Below are 23,227 nucleotides of genomic sequence, written 5' to 3'. Positions count from 1 at the left end.
GCATTCTCAGAGACAGGAAAAGGGAAAAGCACACCACGGAAACGAGGTCCGGACCCAAACTGAGTCCGGAGCTGTCTGTGGTGCTGAACGGACTTTCATCAGAAACTCGTTCAATTTCATACGAGCTCTGGGAGACGAACAGAGGCTTCCAGCTTCATGTCTGTAGTTAGATTCAGCTGGGAAGTTCTGTTGTTTTAAGACTTTAAGGTTTGTGTCCTTGTTTTGGAGAACACTTTACTGGACACGAATAATAATAATAATAATAATAATAATAATAATAATAATAATAATAATAATAATAATAATAATAATAATAATAATAATAATATACAAAAACTTGACAGCAGACACTCCAAAGTTGCACAGTAAGGCTCTTAACAACATGCTGACTGGTTGAACTGAAGAGAGAAGCTGGAGGTGGATGGAGACTTACTTTATGAAGTTCCAGGCAGCAGCTGGAGCCACAGGTGGTTTCTGACAGCAGCAGAGGCTCTGAGTTCTGCAGTCCTTCTCTTCCTCTCCTCCTCGGTGAGATCTCACTCTGCAGGTCGACGCACCTTGGTTCCAACCTGCAGCTGAAGTGATTTATATGGTTTTGTGCCAGCAGAGATGGGAGGGGTTACACCAGGAGAGTGACTGCGTCAGATGGTGCTGATGATGGAGACATTACTAATGCCTTAGTTGTGTGTTTCTGATGCAGCCAACAGATGACATTTTGAGCCAAGACATTCAGAAAGTCGTGTTCATTGGAAATTTCATACTTTCGTTGTGTGAAACCAACTTCCAGATGGTCCAAAGTGGGTCATCCAGCCATCATGTAGGTGTTTATGTTTGTATGAATCAAGATTACAGTTTCCCAACAGCAACTTGACCCACATCTCTACTGTGAAAGCAAATAGAGCAGCCTATATTTTAATATGAACCACAATTGGTTTTGCTCCTCTAAAGCAGTGTTGGCTCTAAAAAGCTCTTTTTCTTGTGAACAGTGGGTTTTTTGCTCACTTTAGTTTTGTATTTGGATCATTTTGAAGTTTTGTTTTCCATCAAGAATCTTTTCCAGATCCTCGGCGCCGCAGTCCAAAAAGCACCACTTCCACGATTTTTAAAACGGGTTTGAGGTTCAGCAAACAGCTCAGGGTGATGATCCAAAAGCCCCAGGGTGATGATCCAAAAGCCCCAGACTGTATTTAGGAACCTGGCAATGGACTGGCTTGAAATTTAAAACCAAAATTTAAATGTGAACCATGAAGTGCACAGGAAGTCAGAGCACTAGAGGCATGAACAGCAGAAACGTGTCTCTGCTGTCAGTTTTAGTCAGCAGCCTCACTGCAGCGTTCTGTACAGACTGAAGGCGAGCCGGGGAGCTTTGATTCAAACAAATAAAAAGACTATTGCAGCAGATCTAGCTCATTCTGTGATAACTCATTCTGTCTCAACTTAGCAATGATCCTTAAATATTTAGTTAGTTATGAATAAATATTTTGCAGTTATTGTCAAAAGAGGGGGAAATGTCAAAGATGACACCCAGATTTGTGAAACCAGTTTTCACAGAAGGAGCTGAAGATGTGAGATCCTTCTTGATTAAATGTTTTTATTTGGTGTACATTCAAATATGTTTAAAAATATATTATTTTCATTATTGTTATTGTTATAACTAAGTTCAATGTGCAGTTTTGTAACCAAAACAATGTCTTTAGCAGGTTACTTTGATCATATGAGTTAAAGTTTGTGTCTTTTTTAGTTTCCAAGGCTGAAATGCAGAACGTGGCAGAGATACCTACAGGCTGTGAATCTGATGTCTAAGTCAGATGAGGATGAGGATGATGATGAGAATGATGGGGCCTGTTAATGGTTACTAGGAGACGAGGTCAAACTTAGGTCACCTTCAGTGGAAACAGCAGCAGCTAGTGTTTTAACATCTTCTCTTCTTCTGTATCAGATTTAGAAGAGTTCCACTGGGGATTTATTAACAGTTTTGATGACATTAGAGCTACTGCCTCTTGGTTATGAGGTTGCTGTTTACTCTCTAATTTCCTTTTATTGATTGGACAGAAGTTAAAATGTCAGCTTTTTCAAACCCACTCAGATTCAGTGACAGACAGAAGATTTGTGTTGCAGTCAGATCTTCCCTCGAGCCTCTTCTCCATTCTGGCATTGACTAATTGATTTTTATTCAAAGATATAAATAGAATCTGATCAGAAAGCATAACCCAAAATGTTGAGGTAAACAGGCTGGAAATAAAACTAATATTTAGAAGTTTAATCATCTGTTATTTTAATCAAATAACTTTGTCAAATAAATCATTTATTCTCTATTTTGGAATTTTATTTTCTAACTACATATGTACCTCAGGGTAAGTGATTGCTGTGGTGTTAATCACACCAAAAATCATTTTTATGATGATTCTCTACATATCTAGCACAAAGGATTAATCAGAATCAAAGAACTCAAATTCCAGCTGCAATCCTCAAGTTGAGCATTTCCTCATCAGATCAATACTTCTGATTGATCCTCCTTTATCTGGCCGTGTCATTAAGGTAAAAACTAAGTTGATCCCAATCTTAACAGAAACTCAAAGCATGCTGTGAGAAAACAATAGAGTCCAGTGTGGTTTAGAGGGAGACAGAGATAAGCTGTGGGTATTTATTTAGCTCCAAACATTATGGAGCCAAAAAGCAACAAGAGCTTTCTCAAAAGAACATTTCCAAGCTGTTACCAGAGACTCTTATCAAGACCTGCCTGAGATTTTAGAGTGTTTCTTATAAGAACACAGCAAAACAGAAGCTAACTAACCAAACCAAACATTTTCTAGCTTTGGGAAGAAGAAAACTTGTGTGGGTGATGATTTATGCATAATCCAATCATTTTAACCCATTGAAACATCTCTGTAGCATTCTGACAGTTTAGACCTGAACATGACCTCTGGCAGAAACCATGTGAAACATCTGACTCAACCTACTTCTATTTAGCTTGTTATGAATTAAAATATATATATATTAATGCTAAATTAATGTTAATTAAAAAAAAATCATAACTAGCTAAATATCGTAAATAATATAGGTGATGGTGTTGACAGCGGTAGCAGAATCTGACACATTCACTTCTACCACCAGCTGATGTTGAGGATCTTGGTGAAACTGTTCTTGGGCTCATGGAAAGCTTGTCAGCCTGAGGAACTTAGAAGTTGGAGATGTTAAGATATACATGAAGGTCAACTATGGCTATGAATACCCTCATAAACGTTCTGTAAGCGTTTGCAAAGCCCAAAAATCTTTGAATCTCTTTGAAAGTTTTGGGTGGGGCTGCACACAAAAACCCCTTTGCCTCAGTCCTTATCTGCAGGCTCATCTGAGAAGAGAAGACCCTTGAAGTGTCTTCTCAGTGACAACCATCTTTCCTGGTTGTACTCAGTTCCTTACACAGAGGAATTTCACTCTAATGAAAATACAGACAAATTATAGTTTTCCACACAGATTAATATACTAAACAGTAGCAAGTAAACCTTTGGGTTTACATAGAAGTAGATGGTAACGATGGATGCCACAAGAGGATCAATGTGTGTTTATTAAGCTGCAGACAGGATGAGTTTATTGCCTGGGTTATCTAGTAGCCATCAATATGAACTCATCTTCTCAAGGCACCAGAGGAAGAATAAATGTTGTGAACTGTTCAGCTGTCTCCTCTTTGCTTTGTTCTGTCAGTGATGTAATCAGACAAGGGAGACATTATCCACAAGTCTCTCACTGAGGAGCCTGTTTAGGACTTCAGGTAAACACATCCACAAGTTCTTCAACATCTATCTGGGACGGTATGGTCCAAATTATGACAGTAATATGAAGACGGACGTCCTGGTAGCAGGTTTTATTTGAACTTTGACAGAATGTGTCCAGACAAACCATAATAATAAGATAACACTAAGATTCTCTACATTAGTTTTCTCTTCAGAGCCAAGAGACAACAATCTCTCTCTTGTGTGAATTCAAAAGCAAAATGTCAACATTTAAAAGATAGCACCATTCTTATTCAAGTGATTCCATTCAATATGTTTCCACTACAAATGTGCGCAAAACTTTGTTAATGTAAAAAAAAAAACAATTTCCATTAAATAAAGAGCTCAATCAAACCCCCATGAAAATAAAATTTGTTCACATAGCAAGTCATTAAAAAACATGCCGCACCATAATCCTCTGCCTACTTCCTGTCGTCTTCTTCATCTTTTCCACCGGTAGTGACATCTGCTTGCTGATCAAATGACTCGGAAAAAGTGTTTTCATTGCAGTTTGCAAAATACACTCATTTCAATACAACCTGAGAATTACTTCATCCTAGTGCCAAAATGTTTTATTCAAAAATATTAACTTTTTTCAAAATTGGCATGTTTCTAATTAAACTAATCTATTTTCATAATTCCAATTTGCACAATTATACGGTCAATGAAAATGCAGCTACTGGTTAGTTTTACAGCCATTTGGGCACTAATTAAAAATAAGAGTGATGGTGTGTTCAGACTTTCAACTGATTCCAGATTTATCCATGTCTTAATGCCCTCTGACAGCACCACTAAAGATAAATGATGGATTGCTTATTTTCAGGAATTTATTTTTCTGATCATGGTCAAATTTTCTGACACACAGTGTTTGTGTAGAAGGGCCCGAGAATCTACGGCAAGAAGAAGCCAGAGCCTCAGACATGTTATGAGACAGCCACTTTAGGTTCTGGGCTTTTGGGTTTTTGGTACCAGCTGGTCGTACTGCTAATTACAAATGATGTATTTAAGAAGTTGAATTATATTAGAAGATAGGACAGGATATGTAACAGTAAACTGTTAAATTATCAGAAACCTGTCAAATCAGGTTTGAGTTTCCACACCAAGGAATTAAATCTAATCATTTAAATGTCATTATTTTTGCTGCAATATAATATAGTTCAGCATTAAGCAGAAATTAATATGTATTAAATTTAAGACAGCCAACACACACACACATACACACACATGCACACGCACACACACTCACACACACACACACGTAAAACATGCCACTTTGATTAAGCCTTTAATAGGAAAGGAGGAATAAGAAATAAGAAATATTATTTCAGTTTGGACCATGACTAGACTTCATATTTTCTCAAATCACCCTGGAAGCCATCTCAGTCTTTGTCTCCCTGCGTCTAATCTTTTGTCATGTGGAGAAACCAGAACAAACACGTCTCAATTCTCCATCTTTGTCAATTCACTGAGCAAACTTGGGAGCCAGAAGCTCAGTAAGAGGACATTAATGTGTGTGCTTAATGGACTGAGTCAGTCTGTTTGGAGAAACCGGAGCAGCATAGTTCCTTCCTTAAATGCTGCCTGTATTAACCTGCTGCTGAAAGGCTATTAGAGATGATGACCCTGTGAGTGTGTGTTTGTGTGTGTGTCTATAGGTGCATGTGTGTGTCCGTGTGCGTGTGTGTCGCTGTGTGGTTATTTCCCTAAGAGCTTCCATTTGTCTGGCCACAGTTGTTTTATTGGGATCCACCTCGAGCTGTAAAAGATCAATGAGGAGAGATTTTAAAAAAATGACATAGCTGACATCCCTCTGTTTTATTCTTTGTTTTTTTCCCCCACAAAAATGCACAAACATCAAACTCTACATCTCTGGTTGCCAAACCTGGTCCTCAGATCTACTCCTGCCCTTCATGCTTTGGGTGTTTCCTTACTGCCAAACACCTGAATGGCTGATGAACAGCTTCTACAGCATGTGGTGCCTGCAGAGGAGGTCATGAAGTCATTTGAATCAAGTGTGCTGGAACAAAGACAAATCTAAAACATGAAGATCAGGTGTGGGAACCTCTCATTTAAGGTATAAGGTGTAGCACATAAATCTGTCAAGCCCACCTACCCTACCAAGTAATGAATGTATTACTCATTTTACGTTCTATAAGTTTAATATATTTCATGAGCTTTCCAAAAATCAACAGAATTCAGATTTTTCTGCATTCTTTTCAAAGCATATTAGACAAATGAACAACTTGCAGATGCATTCCAAGTAAGTAAACATAAATGTGATTTAGTTCATGTTTTTGCAGGAGCTGCAGTAATGAGCCCGCTGTTAACTGTCTCATGTGGGACCAAAACTAGAATGAACAAGTAGAAAGTAAATGTCAGTATACCCTCAAAGGTCAGTGCTCACTGTGCATATTTACAAAATTCACTATAAATAGTCTGTTTTAATTGCTCTGAGCATGACAGTCCAGTGTCCAAAATAATGTTGGCATTTTATGCTTCTGCAAATCACCATCATATATAACCATGTTGCTTCTGGACCAGAGAGGGATGATCTCATCCCCAAGCTCCTGCTCAGGCTGAGCCAGAGAGATTCAGGCCATCACAGACTTCCTCATCAGCACCGAAACTGAGCACAAAGAGAACTGGAAAACAAAAATAAGAGCTAAAGAGAAACCCAGCAAACCACCTGAGCTATCAAGGGGAGAGTTCAGTTTAACTCAGTTTATTTATATAGTACCGATGTACCACAAATATCGTTTCAAGGCACTTTGCAAAATATAAAAAAAAATTGCAAACTGTCTTGATCTGTGTGGGGTGAGAGATTAATACAATTAAATACTGCAACACAGGATAATGTGGAATAAGTGAAGCACTGTGAGTTCTGTCCTGATGTACTCTCAATGCAAATGTCTTCTATCATTTGTAATTTCGTTTTCAGAAATGAAAGGGAGAAAAAAATTACTAAAATTGGAAACTGGTTGTTATATTAAAAAAAATTCTTCTATTTTCAATCCACATGTTTCAGCTCAAACTTTTACATCTTCACCCTCATAAATGGTGATGATTGATGGAAAACTAACTACAAACCCATTCTACACTTTTCATTTCTTTATTGAAAAGTTGAAAGTATTTTATTGTTTATCATGCTAACGAAGTCATCATGTTTGCTTTTGTCCAAATTCATCTTTTAACTGCTGTGGTGTTTTGTTTTGTTTTTCTTTTTGCCTCTGACCTTTTCACAGACTGCATTCTATCCTTCTACTATGACCAAGATAAATGTGGACAAATATTACGATATTTTCTATAATATCAAGGAAACTTCCTCCAATTTAGATCTTCCTATCCAAAGCAAATCCTCTCTAATATTGTTCTACTTCAGCAGTTTTTACTTCCATCTGACTGTAATTTGCTTTTGAGTAATCTCAGCATAATCACTGAGCTTATTGATAGTTTAAAAAATACAAAAACATTTTCAGAAACAGCATATTAACCTCACGTGTCAACGTGTGTCCGTGCACGCGCGCGCGTGTGTGTGTGTGCGCATGTGTGTGCGTGTGTGTGCAGGTGTGTGTGTGTGCGCATGTGTGTGCGTGTGTGTGTGCGTGTGTGTGCGTGTGTGTGTGCATGCGTTTGTGTGCGTCAGATGTTATCGGTAGCAGCTTTGTAAAGGTTGGAAGCGCTCAGAGCAGGAAACAAGAGTGGCAGGAAACATTTGAAAAATACTGATAAACCCCACAGTCCCTGTCACTGAGCATCAGCACACACTGCTGCACACACACACATGCACCCCCCTCACACACACACATTCAAAGTCACATAACTAAGACATTGAACATCGTACAACATTGTACAGTTTCTTCTGTCTTTAATGAATCTTGAAGAAAGTTAAAAGCCACAACAAATGCTGTTGGTGTTATTTAGATATGTTAACCTGGTACAGATATATGCATTTTAAACATAAACAACACACACACACACACACACACACACACACACACACACACACACACACATACAGCTTTTAAAGGCTGTCTCCTGTCTGGATGTTTGGGAGCCTTTCGGTGTTTATCCAGTCTGGGATGGTTTATCTCCATCTCTGCTCTGTCAAGACAATATGCTGTCCACAGTTTGCTGATAAGCCACATCAGCACTAAGAACACATCGCTCCGATGAATCTGTGTCTATGCCTGACCTTTATTTAAATTATTAATGTATTTTTTTGCATGAAGGTGTTTCTGTTTTCTCTCCTCTGTAAATCAGTGAAGGGAGCACACTGTGGCCTCCCACAACATGCAGGCCTAAGGCTCTTCCCACAAATTAAACAGAAGAACAGATATTATTACAGCCATGATTAATGAGCTCGACTTCCATCGCTATTTCCTTACATGTTTTGTGTACCTTTCATCACCAAGCAGTCTAGCAGCCAGCTTTATCATCTGTTCTTGCTGATGACTGTGGTGTTAAGGTCTGTCATGATATCATCCAGCGTCTCAGGATTTGGCAATACAAGAGAGAGAACAGAAACATACACCGCTTAGTTGCATTCGTTGAACTTTGTCGTTTTGCCGTAAATTAATTGTTGTTTTTTGTTTGTTTGTTTTCTTGTAATGTCTTTAGACTCATCTTCTGTTTCACTCTTTGTAGACTACGACTGTTTTAAAATTGGATCTAGCCTAACCTTTGAATCACTCTTCTAGAAAGCAGCTATTTTTCTAAAAGCAAAGCAGTTTTAAGTTGCCTACTCACTTGAGGAGAGGAGTGTTAACATGTAAACAGGTTTGAGAGTGTGATTGGTTGAATAAAGGATTTATTGTAACAGTTTTGAGTGGTTGCTGCAACCAGAAAAGCATAAATTTTTGGGGGGGCGGAAATTAAGTTCCAAGCCCTGCTAGATGAAATCACTCAATCAGGTTTATTTGTACATTATGCACAATAAAAAAAGCTTGTAAAACAATCAATAATGAAGCAGTTCTGAATAAAAAGCTCTAGCAGGCAGAGACAACACATGAGTTTTATATCAAGGATCCAAACTAAAACTGCAACTTCAGACTTTTCCTGGAATATATATATATATATATATATATATATATATATATATATATATATATATATATATATATATACACATATATACACATATATACATATACATATATACGTGTGTGGGGGTGTGTGTGTGTGTGTGTGTGTGTGTGTGTGTGTGTGTGTGTGTGTGTGCGTGTGTGTGTGTGTGTGTGTGTGTGTGTGTGCGTGCGTGTGTGTGATGAAATGAGACAACTGTTGTTGTGTGAATCATTTTTGGCCCTCTTACTCATACTGTAATGATCTGATCCTCCCATTCTGTTGGGTTATGTCCAGTTATGACTAACCTGAATGAGAATGCTGCGTACAAACCTCAAATTATTACCACCAATCTGGTTTGAGAATCTCTCAGAGTCTGCCAGGAAATATTGATAGGTCATGGCTTAGGAACAAAACAAATAATTTCTATATTTATGTCCAGCTCATGTGAGTTTTGTGTTGTGTTTTTTACTGTTGCAGGCCCGTAATCTGATTCTGATTCTAATACCGATATCTGAGGTTTAGTATTGACCAATATCGAGCCAAAATCATAAAATTGTGCAGAATTGACTTAAAACATTTCATTTTAAAACACAGACATAAATGTACTAAATTACAAATTGATTTGCTAACTCTGCACCAGTACAGCTCACTGACGTACACTTTATAATCTTGGTCAAACATGTAAAAACAACAACTTTTATTTGTTTAGTTGGTGCAATTAGAAGTAGAACAGGCAGTGCAAAATAAATATTAAATAAACAAATACAACAGGTTGACTTTTTTGGTCAAACATGTAAAATAAACTGCAACAAACCTACTTTCAAATGGTGCTGAAAGTGCAATTAGGAATTCTAATTATAATGTAAAATAAATAATAAAGCATGATGTCACTCAGAGCACAAAGCGTAGAATTAGACTGAATAGGTCTGACCTTATGTATTGGGCACATGGTCACCAATACCATTTTTTTTTCAATACTGGGATCTGTTGTGGCCATTTATGTTAAATTTTGTAAATCATAAGTTGTATCAATTTAGTTTTTGTTTGGTCATTTAGAATATACTTTAGTTTTTTATTAATTTTTGACTAATTTCTTTATTTTGAATTGTTTAGATGACTTTGGTAACTCTTGGTGTGTTCTCCTGAAGAACACACCAGGGATTATTGTAGATGTTTTTTGTTTGTCGACTGTCCAGTGTGAGGACAGGAGGTTTTGGTAAAATTATTATTATTTTTTTTTTAGCCATTTTTTTTTAACTTGAAACATCAGAGTCAGCCAATTTTCATTTTCATTCAAGTTGTGAGAGATTTTTAATTATTGCTTAGTCCGTATGTATGTAAGACATGAACTACATATATCCTTTCAAACAATCGAGTTGGAAGTGCGTTCAAGAACTAAAACACCTGTTGCCTTTCTTGGAAAATGTGGGACTGATGTTTTTAGGGTTTTATTTCTGCTAAGATGAAAACACAACATTTAAGATTAAAATATTGCATCAGACTAATGACATTTTTATTACAGAAATGTTTAAAAAAATACTAAGAAAAAACTATAGAATTTATGCTAAAAGGGACAGCTTATAGGAAGGGTATCATTTCAAGATATTTTTTTCTTTTATCTTATTTGGATACTCAATATTAAATGGTTTCCAATGTGCCATTATATTTAAAGGATCTTTACAGGTTAGTTCTTGTATAGTGAGAGGTGAATCCAGAGATGTAATGTTTGCTCAATAAACATAAGTCTGATATACAAAACAAAAATTTACTATGAGAAGTGCCCTGAAAAGGTAGGAAATACGTAAGTCCTAAAAAAAAACAGCTCTGTGGGAAATCAGTGAGAAAGAAGAAATGGGCTGCAGAGGGCAACACGAAGCCCTGGGGCTTAAGTCAGCCTTTGGCTTGATCGATAAGCTCATTTCAGCAATTGATCTCCAAACACTGTGAAGACACCTTTTACTCTCTTTGAGAGAGAAAATACTAAAACATGGCAAGAGCAACAACAACATATAATCTCCCAGTGTGGGACAGAGAACCTCCCACTTGGGAAACCAAACATTTTTGGACAATACTTCTTAATAAACAAGTCTACATACAAGAAAACATGAAAAAATAATCTAATTTAGATTTTAGTAAATATGCATGTGTTAGTCTGTGCTTATTTGACATTTAAGGTGTGGGTTGATTCTTTCATGCATTTGTTAGACGTCTGTTAATCTCCATGGACACCATTCAACTGTGCAAAACACATGGTTGGACCTAACACCGCCTTTGAGCCATAGCTAACATGACGTCCCCACTCAGCTCCTTCAGACAAGCCAGCAGCAATTAGCAAACACCTGGTGGAACTGTGCATCTGCTGAGCTTATTATAGGAGCTACTTGTCATAATACTTTGTCATTTAACGTTTTTACGCTGATAAAAACATTAAAGGGTTAACAGAGGAGCCATGTATCAGAAAGAGCAGGAGTTTCTTAAAAAGACAGATTCAATTACAAAATTACATTTCTTTTAAGTCATAGTTGATATATCCAGCATTTTCATTACAACTGAAGGAAACATAGTTGCTTAACTAAGCTATAAAATGCCAACATGGCTGGAAAATATATAATACTGCTCCTCAACAATCTGTTGACAGCCAAAAATCAAGTCAACTATTTTTTCATAGTTTTAGGTCCTTCTCCCTGTTATTATTATTTGTATGAAATATAAAGAAATAACTAAAAGCATCCTTACACTATACACGGCGATAAACAACAACAGATGAATGTTAATAACTTTGTCATTGTAGAAAGTAGGGCCATTAAAGTAATGTGCTTCATATGAAGGTTTTATTACCTGATGTAAAGATTATTAGGTTAAAGTCAGATAAATAACAGGACCTGCTTCTGCTGATGAATGTTTGGATCTAAATCCTGGAGCCTCCAAACAGCTCAGAGGCGAATGGTTTTCTGCCGCTGTCTTTGCCTTTTCCCTCCTACATTCTCAGATGCTCAGACTACAGACCTGCTGGTTTCATGTGCAATGATAGAAGTCTTTAGTTCCTGCTGTGAACACTCTCTGTTATCAGCTTGCTCTTTTGTTTGCAAAATAATGTGGTAATGTGACATTTGTTTTCTTGTGTGAATCACTTACCATCTTGTCAGAACATTAATACCATTTGGTGGACATTTTGATCTAAAATGACTCATAAAGTCGAACAAAAATGTGTTCCCTTTTTTGCCCGTTATCATCTTCCACCGTTTTTACGGAGGACTTTGCACACATCACACTGGAGCAGCGAAAGTATTATTCAAAGGTGGATAATACATGTCAGGGGCTCTTCTTTAGGCTACGAACTCAGATCTCAGTCTAATTTAACTCATCAGTCAAATGTTGGCAGCTTGACAGAAACACTAGTGTTTGTGAAAAATTATGTATTTCTTTATTGAAGGACCTGTAGAAAAACAGAAATGCCTGCCTGCAGAATGAATTTTTCACCAAAGCATCTGTCAGACAACATCCAGCTGTGGGCTCTACTGTGGTACTCAAAGGATTTAGTGTATGTTGCTAATTAAGTTTGTCATCTTTGTGTGTGTGTGTGCGTGTGTGTTTGTGTGTATCTTGTAAGTTCATAAAAATATTTTTTTGTATATTTGCTGAAACTGTCTCTATGTCATAACTACGGTAGGAGACAATCTGAAAAAAAATGAATTCCTCCAATTTCTCCCAGTGCTAACTAGAAACAACCAATCAGAGCCAGAAGTGCTGTCAATCACTCTCTGTGTGGCGCTGCTTATCCCCCAGGTTATGCTGCAGCTAGCATAACCTGTCATGAATGCTAAGGCCAGTATGGCCACATATGACGGCAGATAAACAGTTTTTCTGTAATATTAAGTTGTTTCTCCATTATTAGCACATTTATCAGTTCATATGTAACAGTTGTAGAATGAATCATATCAAGGAACCAGGATTTGCATTGATTTATTCCTGTTTAAAACAAAAACATGTTCAGCAGCAGCTCCTGGCTCTGGCTTTCCCACACACACCTCTCCCCAGCGCAGCTTGGTGCAAACTGACAGGAGTAATTTTGACAGTGTTCACTTACCTACGTTCTACTTCAGGCTCTGAGTGGTCAAGTGCTGCTGTTGCAGTAGCAATCTGGAGAGCTTTTGCTTTTGCTTTTGCCACAGTTGCATGTGGTCTCTTCACTTGCTGCTCTCTTTGATGCTCATCAGTGGCCTCCTGCACCTCAGTGAGTTTCCACTTGGTGGTGGGCTTACACTTGAAAACAGAGGCAAGACTAGGATCAGGACAATTCCTGATGAACATCATTGCTATCTCTGTATCCATTTTATTCCGGCTGATTCCTTGATCTTTCAAGTGTCTGTCAGCATTTTCAGCAGCTGTGTTAAGTCTGACCCAGTAGTCCACTGGTGTCTCATTAGCTATTGGATGAGTAGCATAGAAATCAGCCAGTGGCAAGCAAGACCCAGGAATGTCGCTAAAATAGCGCCTCAGAATGTTATAGACTGCCTCAGGGCAGTGTTGTGGTACTCGAAATTGGTTTTGGTCTCGAGACCGGTCTTAAGACCATTTTTTGATGGTCTCGGTCTCGTCTCGGACTCGACCGCATTTGGTCTCGGTCTTGTCTCGGTCTCGGGCGCTGAGGACTCGGCATTTTATTTCAAGACTAGTCGAGACCGCAACTGTGAAAATACCACTAAACGTGCAGCATACTGTCCAGTTTATTTGTTAACATCTTTGTTTTCAGTGGATGCAAAACGCACCGATTAAAATCCAAGCAACTACATGTTTCTCCCCCTCCCCTCCCCACCTTTCACTCGCACGCGGCGCTCTGAGACATGCGCAGTGGTTTTCTCTCAGCGGCAGAAAATGTTTGTCTAATCGTCAGTAATGGAATATCGCTGCATAAATCATAAGAAATCCGATGGCCACAGCTAACTCAGCAGCGCTTCGCTTTCACAGACGGTGGAGACAACGTCTAACTTTTTTCGTCACTTAGAAAAGTAGCTCAAAGAAGGTAAGATCCGTTGACGTGATGTCAGCAAATCTAGCTGTATAGACACACATAAGCATTGTGATGAAAAAAAGTTGTGACTCACTGCGCTGAATTATTGTGCGGAGGTGTAGACTGACTTGTCACATATATGGGACAACACTGTGTCCAAAAGTCTGCAATATAGTGATGTGACATTCAGGAACAGTGCGATTCATCTACTCGTCTCTTTACTTATTAGATAGGACTGTAGTGTCGCTGAGAGCCGTTGTTCTATCAGATAGCCATACGCTGTCAGAATAGCATACAATGCAGTGAGTACCATGCCTGCGCATGCGCATTAAGAAGTCCGACCGTCAGAGGAGTTGTCAGTTCACCATACGCAGCAAGTTATGACGAAAAAAGTCATTAAATTGTTTTCAATGATAACTATATAGATATACCAGGGTCCGGATGCTGCTGGAGTCAGCTACAACACACGCCCGTGTAAAACTCACTTAACCGCTAAGTCAGGATGCCATACAACTGTTAATAACAAAGTGTATGACGATCTACGTCATGATTCTGTGTTGCTGATTAAATGAAATCTTATGTGTCTGACAGATTTTTTTTTTCCCATCTTCTTTTTATTAACAGTTTTTAATCATTTTATTAAAACATTAAGGTCATTTTCTAAAATGTCTCTAACTTTTGTAAATCAAGTCATTGCAAAATGTCTGGATTATGATAAGCAAGAAAATATCCAGGAATGTAGAAACACAAAGTTAGACACTAGAATGGCCAATCAATTACAAATGTATCATCCTAAAATATAAACTTTAAAACTTAAGCTGTAATGTGGTTTCACCTGGTGCCTTTTGAAATAAAATAATGAGAATCTATTTAATTTAGGGGTTATTAAAGAACATCAGTGATGTGAATTTGCTCAGGTGTTCAATAAACAAAATTTATAATATTCTTCAGAATGTGTGTTTAGGTTGTTGTTCTTTTTACATTTAACATCAACATTAATTAAAAATATGATTTAAAAGAACAATATAGAATGGTTCTGCATCCTGTAGTGTTAAATTAAACTATAATAAACACATTTTTAAATCATCCAAATAGATCAAAGTCTCTATGATAAATTTAACATACCAAGAAGAAACATAATGAGGATCATTGTAATATGAATACAGGTTACATTACAAAGATTTAAACCTTATATGGCTCAATGTTTGGATCTATTTTATGTCAAATATTTGCTGATTTTGTGTGTTTTAGTTTATAACAACACATCATATTTAGGGGAAAAAGAAACATTATAAAAGTGACAAGATGAACAACCAATAAATACATTATTTGATCTTCAGTTGAAATAAAATCTGAATATTGTCACTAGATGAAGTTTTGGCTGAATCATCCCTGTGTTTCTGTTTCATCTCAGCAGGTGTGGATTTGCATGATGTCGATGCATCGCTGCTCCTCAAGCTTTAAGTCCAAAGTGTGTTTGAGCTCCGACACTGAAACCTGCATCAGGACGACGTCTCCAGTAGCTCTGATGGTTGTGTTGGGTTTTCTCACTCAGGGTCAGACTGACTTTTAAATTTAGCTGTCAAGTTTTGTTTGAACTCGTATCTATTATTGTTTTCCTTTAACGTTGCTCATTTCTCTTTTCAGCATCATCTGCCAATAATTTTCTGACTCAGTCTGAACCATCAAAGTCAGTCAGTGTTGGAGCGACTGTGACCATCAGGGAAGTTCAGATATTCAGTGTTGTGGTACTCGAGATCGGTCTTGGTCTCGAGTCCGGTCTTAAGACCGTTTTCTGATGGTCTCGGTCTCGTCTCGGACTCGACCGCATTTGGTCTTGGTCTTGTCTCGGTCTCGGTCTCTGAGGACTCGGCATTTTATTTCAAGACCAGTCGAGACCGCAGCTGTGAAAATATCACTAAACGTGGAACATACTGTCCAGTTTATTTGTTAACATCTTTGTTTTTAGTGGATGCAAAACGCACCAATTAAAATCCAAGAAACTACGTGTTTCTCCCCCCCCCCTCCCCTCCCCACCTTTCACTCGCACGCGGCGCTCCAGGACATGCGCAGTGGTTTTCTCTCAGCAGCAGAAAATGTTTGTCTAATCGTCAGTAATATAATAGCGCTGCATAAATAGTAAGAAATCCGATGGCCAGAGCTAACTCAGCAGCGCTTCGCTTTCACAGACGGTGGGGACAACGTCTAACTATTTTCGTCACTTAGAAAAGTAGCTCAAAGAAGGTAAGCTCCGTTAACGTGATGTTAGCAAAGCTAGCTGTATAGACACACATAAGAATTTGTGATGAAAAAAAGTCACTCACTGCCTGAATTATTGTGCGGAGATGTTGACTGTCTTGTCGCATATATAGGACAACGCTATGTCCAAAAGTCTGCAATATAGTGATGTGACATTCAGAAACAGTCGATTCTTCTCCACGGCTCTTTATTTATTAGATAGGACTGGAGTGTCACTCACTGAGAGCCGTTGTTCTATCAGATTACCATACACTGTCAGAATAGCATATGTGCAGTGAGTACCATGCCTGCGCATGCGCATTAAGAAGTCCGACCGTTAGAGGAGTTGTCAGTTCACCATATGCAGCAAGTTATGACGAAAATAAGTCATTAAATTGTTTTCAATGATAACTATATAGATATACATGTGTTGTCATGGTTGCAAAGTGTATTTAAAGCAGGTCTGGCTGCAGCTGGAGTCAGCTACAATACACGCCCGTGTAAAACTCACTTAACCTCTAAGTCAGGATGCCATACAACTGTTAATAACAGATCTACGGCATGATTCTATGTTCCTAGCATACATGCAGTGAGTACCATGCCAGCGCATGCGCCTTAAGAAGTCCGACCGTCAGTGGAGTTGTCAGTTCAGCATATGCAACAAGTTATGACGAAAATAAGTCATTAAAATGTTTATAATATGACATAATATGATAACTAGATAGATATACATGCGTTGTCGTGGTTTCAAGGTGTATTTAAAGTAGGTCTGGCTGCAGCTGGATGCCATACAACTGTTAATAACCAAGTGTATGATGATCTACGTCATGATTCTATGTTGTTGATTAAATTAAATCTTATGGTAATGACGTGTCTGACAGATATAGCCGGTGTTCTATCAGATAGCCATACGCTGTCAGAATAGCATACATGCAGTGAGTACCATGCCAGCGCATGCGCATTAAGTCCGACCGTCAGTGTAGTTGTCAGTATACGCAACAAGTTATGACGAAAATAAGTAATTAAATTGTTTCTAATATGACATAATGTGATAACTAGATAGATATACATGCATTGTCGTGGTTTCAAAGTGTGTTTAAAGCAGGTCTTGCTGCAGCTGGATGCCATACAACTGTTAATAACTGTTAATAACGATCTACATCATGATTCTACGTTGCTGATTAAATAAAATCATATGGTAATGACAGCATATGCATGTCTGAGCTAAGCGTACGACTATCTGACAACGTATGCTGATCTGACAGAACACCGTGAGTTCGTGTTAAGCATGACGATCTGACCTAACAGAACACCTGTTCTTTGTTCTAGTAATGCTCTGTGTACACTGCATCATTATTTAATTATGTACATTGATATTTAAATTAACAAATAACTAAAACACAAGAACGAAAGAGCATGCACATTGCTCTTTGTTTTTGTTCAAAGTGGCAGCTGTAATGTCTGCCATGATGTCAGACTACTTGGCTTCATGTACTGGGATAGAGAGTGAAAACAGTCACAATGAGCGCCTTCTGTTTGGTTAATTCTTGCTTGTTGCTCCTTGGTCAGTGTTCATAGTTGAGCGTTATTTACCAGCAGGGCATTGCCTCAATTGCTATGTTTAATGGTGCAGACAGTGGTGGATTCTTATATGAGCAATATGGGCAAATGCCCAGGGCGTTATGTTTTTAGGGATGGCACGAGACCATCACACATTGTAACACAGAAATGGAATATTTAATATTGGTAAAATGTATTAAGTATTTAATATCTAGGTGTTTTTATGGGAATATGGATCTTTCAGATTATTCTGAGAAGCAATTTCGATCATATTTTACATTTTATTGTGTCATGTAGCGCGGGCCGCTGGTCTTGGTCTTGACTCGGTCTCGACTTTCCTCGGTCTTGGTCTTGACTTGGTCTCGGACCCTAAAAGTCTTGGTCTTGTCTCGGTCTCGATACACTCTGGTCTTGGTCTTGTCTTGGTCTCGGGTTAGGTGGTCTTGAACACAACACTGCAGATATTGGTTCTGATCTCAGTTGGTACCTGAAAAAACCTGGAAAGCCTCTAAACTTCTTATATATCAGGAACTCCATTTAGATTCAGCGGCAGTAGATCTGGTTCTGATTACACTTTAACCGTCAGTGGTTTTCAGGCTGAAGATGCTGGAGATTATTACTGTCTGGGTTACCATGGTAACAACGTGTTCACACAGTGATTTATGGTCGTACAGTGAAGCAGTGAAGGCTGCAATTCTGCAGCCTTCACTCCTTCAGTCTGAGTGAAGGCTGCAGGTGCAGAGAAATGATGAGAACTGGTTCAGTGAACACATCACAGAAGTTACCAAGTAAAACCATCAAATATCTAAGGCTCAAATCACCAACTATATATTATTTGTAGGGATGTGCCGATCAGGTTTTTTCCTGCCGATACCGATACCGATCACCCATGAGGGCCGATACACCGATACCGATCACCGATACCGATCACATAATTATTATTTATTTATTTTTTATCATAAACACTACCGGTTACATTATGTGGAAAAAGGAACCATGAATTCACCTTAATTTAGACAAACACTTGTTTTTAATAACTTTTTCCAAGAAGAAAACTAAACAAAACAGGCTTTGTGCAAATTGTACTGCTATTGATAATTCTATCTTTAACAGACTGATAACATATGAAGGCTCTGAAGAGGCTAAATAATGCAAAGAGCCAAAATAAAACCTCTCAACATTGCCAAGAAGTTCAAGTATAAAACTTAACATTCAAAGGCAAAAACAGGATCCATTACAATAAACAATCCAGTTACTGTTGAGAAAAAATGATTATTTTTAGTGTTTAATACAGTTTAATCTTTTTGAACAAATCTTTAAACTTTGAACAGGTTTCTGTTAGTGATTTAAAATTAAACTATGGCTGGGTAAGTATTCAAAAGTACCAGGGAAAATGGGGTGATCTGTAGAGCTTCTCCTTGGACCCCTGTGGTCGTAACACATAGGACAGGAGGCCATGGATTAACATATGCAGGAAAGTAGAGGCCAGTATCATTTACATTACCTTGGGAAACAGGAACTTGCCGATAGATATTATTCTTCCTTAACATTACTGAATGAAAACTTCCTGTTAGCATGGCGGCTAGCTGATTACTGCTAGCTCTGATGGGTGTTTCTGACTGAGCGGAGTAATTATGCAGAACAGGGAGGAGATCGATTATTTTTTTAGAGATTATCTGTCTCATGTTAGGACAGCGAAAGTTTTAATATGTAGGTAAAATGTATTTTTTTAAGTTGTATGCTGCAGCTTTAAGCAGAGGTTCGGTGTGAGAGTCACTACCAGGTGGAGCAGAAGCGGAGTTCCGTCTGTGAAATATTACTACCTGTAGCGTAGCAGCGGTTCAACAGCGAGAGCAGAACCAGCGTCTTACATCGCAGCTCGAAGACTTAAATAATTTTGCGGGTTATTTGTTTAGCTTTCTGACCGTCATGCTAATCCGGGTGAGTGTTTGTAGCTGTGCGCTGCTTTACCTGCTATCTGATCCTCCGTATGTCTTTTTTACTGCAGTGAGCCTCGATGTAGCCAAACTCCGTCAAGTATGGCATTGTTTTTATGTCGTATTAGCTTCGTTGTGTTGATGCATTTTTGACGTGCTTCAATTTTCCCCACAACACGCAAACTTCCCCATTCACTCAGTGCATTGTAGTTCCACATCGCTTAGGATTTGTTGGTGCGCGTTTGCGCAGAGTGAAGGAAAGAGGAGACCAGCTGCACAAGCAGGCTGTGAAATGAGAAGCAGGTGATCGGTATCGGTAAAAGAGACAATGATCGCCGATCACCGATCATGCACTTTTTCACGAAAATCGGCCCGATTATGATCGGTGACCGATCGATCGGCACACCTCTAATTATTTGAAATTAGTTTATAAATATGGATTATTAATAAGTTTTCTAAAGTTTTGCCTCACAAACACTAAAGAGTCTTCAGTTCTTACCTAAAGGCTTTTACATGTGCAGGTTTCTAAAACCTTTTATAAACTTTAAAGAAATGAAGATGAGACGACGTTTGAATGTAAACAAGAATAAAGAGTGAGATATGTGTTGGTGGAATGATGTCACACCACCAGCAAAGGAAGATTCTGTGATGTCACTGGCGATGCTGTCTGTGATGTCATCAACTGCAGAATTGCATGTAACACAATTCTGCATATTTTTCATTGCTTGCAATATCACTGACTAGTTCAGACGTGTGCAAAGCTCTTTCAGAAAGTTTCCCAATCAACGATTTTAGTAAGTGCATTTTGGAGAAAATGTCTGATACACCAAGATTCGGCAGTGGAGAGATGGGGCCCCATCTCTCCAACCCTGAAGGCCTGTTCACACCTGCATACGAGGCCTTGCTGGAGGAAATCCAACAACTCAGCTCCCTTCTGGACATGGAGATCGCCGGAAGGTCTGAAGACAAAAAGAAACTGGCCCAGCTGGAGGAAGAGCTGGAAGAGACTAAGCAAGAGTTAGAAAGCGAGAAAGCAAAGTGGAACCAGCAGCTCAAGTGCAAATATGAAATGGATATCATGGTATTACAGGAACGGATAACTGAAGAGAGAAAGGACCATCTTAAAAAATCAGAGGAAGACATGGCGCTGATTGACGACCTGAAAACAACAAATGCCGTTCTCCAGGAAAACCATGCCAAAGAAGTCCAATTCCTGCAAGGAGATAAAAAACGTTTGCAGAGAAAGTTTAATGATATGAAACATTCCTACCATGAATTTATCGCCAAGTACCAAAGTGATGTTTCTGAATTGAATCTAGAAGTAGAAAGATACGAGCAGGAGATTAGCCAGGAGAAAGAAGCAAACCTACAGACGGTTAAAGAGAATCAGAAACTTATCAATGACCTGACAGCTGAAAAGGAGGAGCTCCAACAGAAGATGTCCGGACAGATCACAATCCTGAAAAAAAGAGAAAAGTATATTTTTAATGAACTGGATCAAGTCCACTTTTTATACGACGAGCTAAAGATCAAGTATGAAAATGATGTGATTGAACTGCAGCAGCAAGCTGAAACCTACAAGCAGGTTATAAAGCTGAGGGAAACTGATATTTCAGAAAGAGAAGAGAAAGAAAAGTTTATCCAGGCTGAGTTTGAGAAATTTAAAGATTTGTACCTGGAGCAAAACAACCGTTATGAGACTGATGTCACTGCACTTCAACAACAAGCAGAAAAATATCAGCAGGAGATCAGTAGCATAAAAGAGGAGTTAAAAAAAGCAAAAGAAGATCAACTGCCAGACAGAGAGGATAAAAACAACACCACAGTTATAAAAGAGGAAGAGTCACAGAACCCGGTCGACCAGGTTAAAGATGCAAAACGAGACGTTTCTTCTGAGAAGGAATTCTTAGCAGAATCTTTGCCTGGTTGTTCAACAGATCTGGAACCCAAAGAGACCAAGACCACAGGAGAAACCGTCCCGGAGGATTTCGATAATAAAGCTACGGATGGCAAAAAGAAAAAATCGAAATTTTCAATATGGAAAAAGATAAGAAGCACTCTGGGGTTCAAGAAGGCAAAAAATGAAGATAATAAAACTCAGAACTAATGTTCTTAATTTTGATTAGAGAAAAGATGGAGGTTGTTGCCAGTGTGAACGGGGCGCCCTGCGACCCTCCGTCAAGAGGAAATTTAAAACTTCAAGTCCCCCCCCCAACCCCCATTGACAAACTAGAAAATAGATCCCTTCCCAACCCAACTGGAAAAAACGTGGGCAGCACGGTGGTGCAGCGGCTAGCGCTGCGCCTTCACAGAGGCGGTCTGTGTGGAGTTTGCATGTTCTCCCCGTGTTTGAGTGGGTTTTCTCCGGGTGCTCCGGTTCCCCCCACATCTCCCAAAAAATGTCGGTCAGGTCAGCTGGTCACTGTAAATTGCCCCAAAAGAGTTGAAGAAACTCCAAACACGTTAAACTTGTAAAATGAGTTGAATTAGCCGTTCGTTAGTCTTTTTCCCTTCACTGTTTCAGTGGAAGACGGCACAGGGAAGGGAAGGGATCAACACTCGGCTCAATTTATATATATATATATATATATATATATATATATATATATATATATATATATATATATATATATGTATATATATATATATACATATATATATATATATATATATATATATGTATATATATACACATATATATATATATATATATATATATATATATATATATATATATATATATATATATATATATATATATATGTATATATATATATATATACATATATATATATATAGATCTTATCTGGATCTCTATATATAGAGATCCAGATGAACAGAGATCATCTGGATCTCTGTTCCAGATGAACAGAGATCATATATATATATATATATATATATATATATATATATATATATATATATATATATCAGTGAAACTTAGAAATGTAGGTATTGATTTCGTGCTATGATCCACAGCAAAGTGATCTGTATTCGCCAAGCTACGCAGATTCGTTGCCATAGCAACTGACAACAATGCCACTTCATGTTTTAGGATTTAACACCAAAAACATTCAAGAATTTATTTTGCACACAGAACAGAATATCCAGTCTGTTGTAGTACGTTTTAGGCTTAATGTTTAATTAATAAATAATTGCTGTGGTAGATTAGCTACCGTTTCTACTTTACTGAATTATTTAGACATACAAACTGTAGCCCAAAAAACGCACATTTCATAAAAAAAATATCTTATTGCTGTCTTACCTTTATCTATCAATGAAATCCATGCACCGCTAATTCTGCACAAAAATATCCGTTCATCCAAAGCAAAGTCTATCCTTGGGATGTCTTTTCTACTCCGTTTAAGAATCGTCAAACTCTCGAAGCAAAACTTTCAGCTCCGGTGTTGGTCTTCCTTTAGTTATTATCTCCTGCTTCAAAAAAAATTCACTTTAGAAAACTGTTTAAGTGTAAAAATGTAGTCTTTCATGTTGACGTCTGAAGAGAGGAGAAAACAAATATATCGCTGTACTTTACTTATTTACTGTATGGCTAGCTCCATGGCTAGCTCACTGTCGTGTCTGACAGATATTGCCGGTGTTCTATCAGATTACCATACGCTGTCAGGATAGCATACATGCAGTGA

At 38.1% G+C, this 23,227-nt stretch overlaps 1 protein-coding gene across 1 annotated transcript; it reads left to right on the top strand.

Annotated features, from left to right (window-relative positions):
- Positions 1-20,394: 20,394 nt before the first annotated feature.
- Positions 20,395-21,687, top strand: LOC106930171 (uncharacterized). The gene is made up of 3 exons (XM_088007957.1): positions 20,395-20,901; positions 21,031-21,165; positions 21,226-21,687. The coding sequence occupies exons 1-3, from the start codon at positions 20,395-20,397 to the stop codon at positions 21,685-21,687; spliced, it is 1,104 nt and encodes a 367-aa protein (XP_087864083.1).
- The last annotated feature ends 1,540 nt before the right edge of the window (positions 21,688-23,227 follow it).

This window comes from Poecilia mexicana, unplaced genomic scaffold (genome assembly GCF_051168715.1).
Source record: "Poecilia mexicana isolate PSO_F unplaced genomic scaffold, ASM5116871v1 scaffold_8, whole genome shotgun sequence".
Taxonomy (NCBI): domain Eukaryota; kingdom Metazoa; phylum Chordata; class Actinopteri; order Cyprinodontiformes; family Poeciliidae; genus Poecilia; species Poecilia mexicana.
The sequence above is the reverse complement of the archived record's forward strand: the minus strand, read 5'-3'. Positions and strand labels throughout refer to the sequence as shown.

Bases quoted from the DNA above. Each gene is read 5' to 3' on its own strand.
- LOC106930171 (XM_088007957.1), top strand. From the start codon at position 20,395: ATGTCTGATACACCAAGATTCGGCAGTGGAGAGATGGGGCCCCATCTC. The intron at 20,902-21,030 runs GTAGAAAGATAC...ATGTCCGGACAG, and splicing joins TTTCTGAATTGAATCTAGAA to ATCACAATCCTGAAAAAAAG. The intron at 21,166-21,225 runs GTTATAAAGCTG...AAGTTTATCCAG, and splicing joins AAGCTGAAACCTACAAGCAG to GCTGAGTTTGAGAAATTTAA.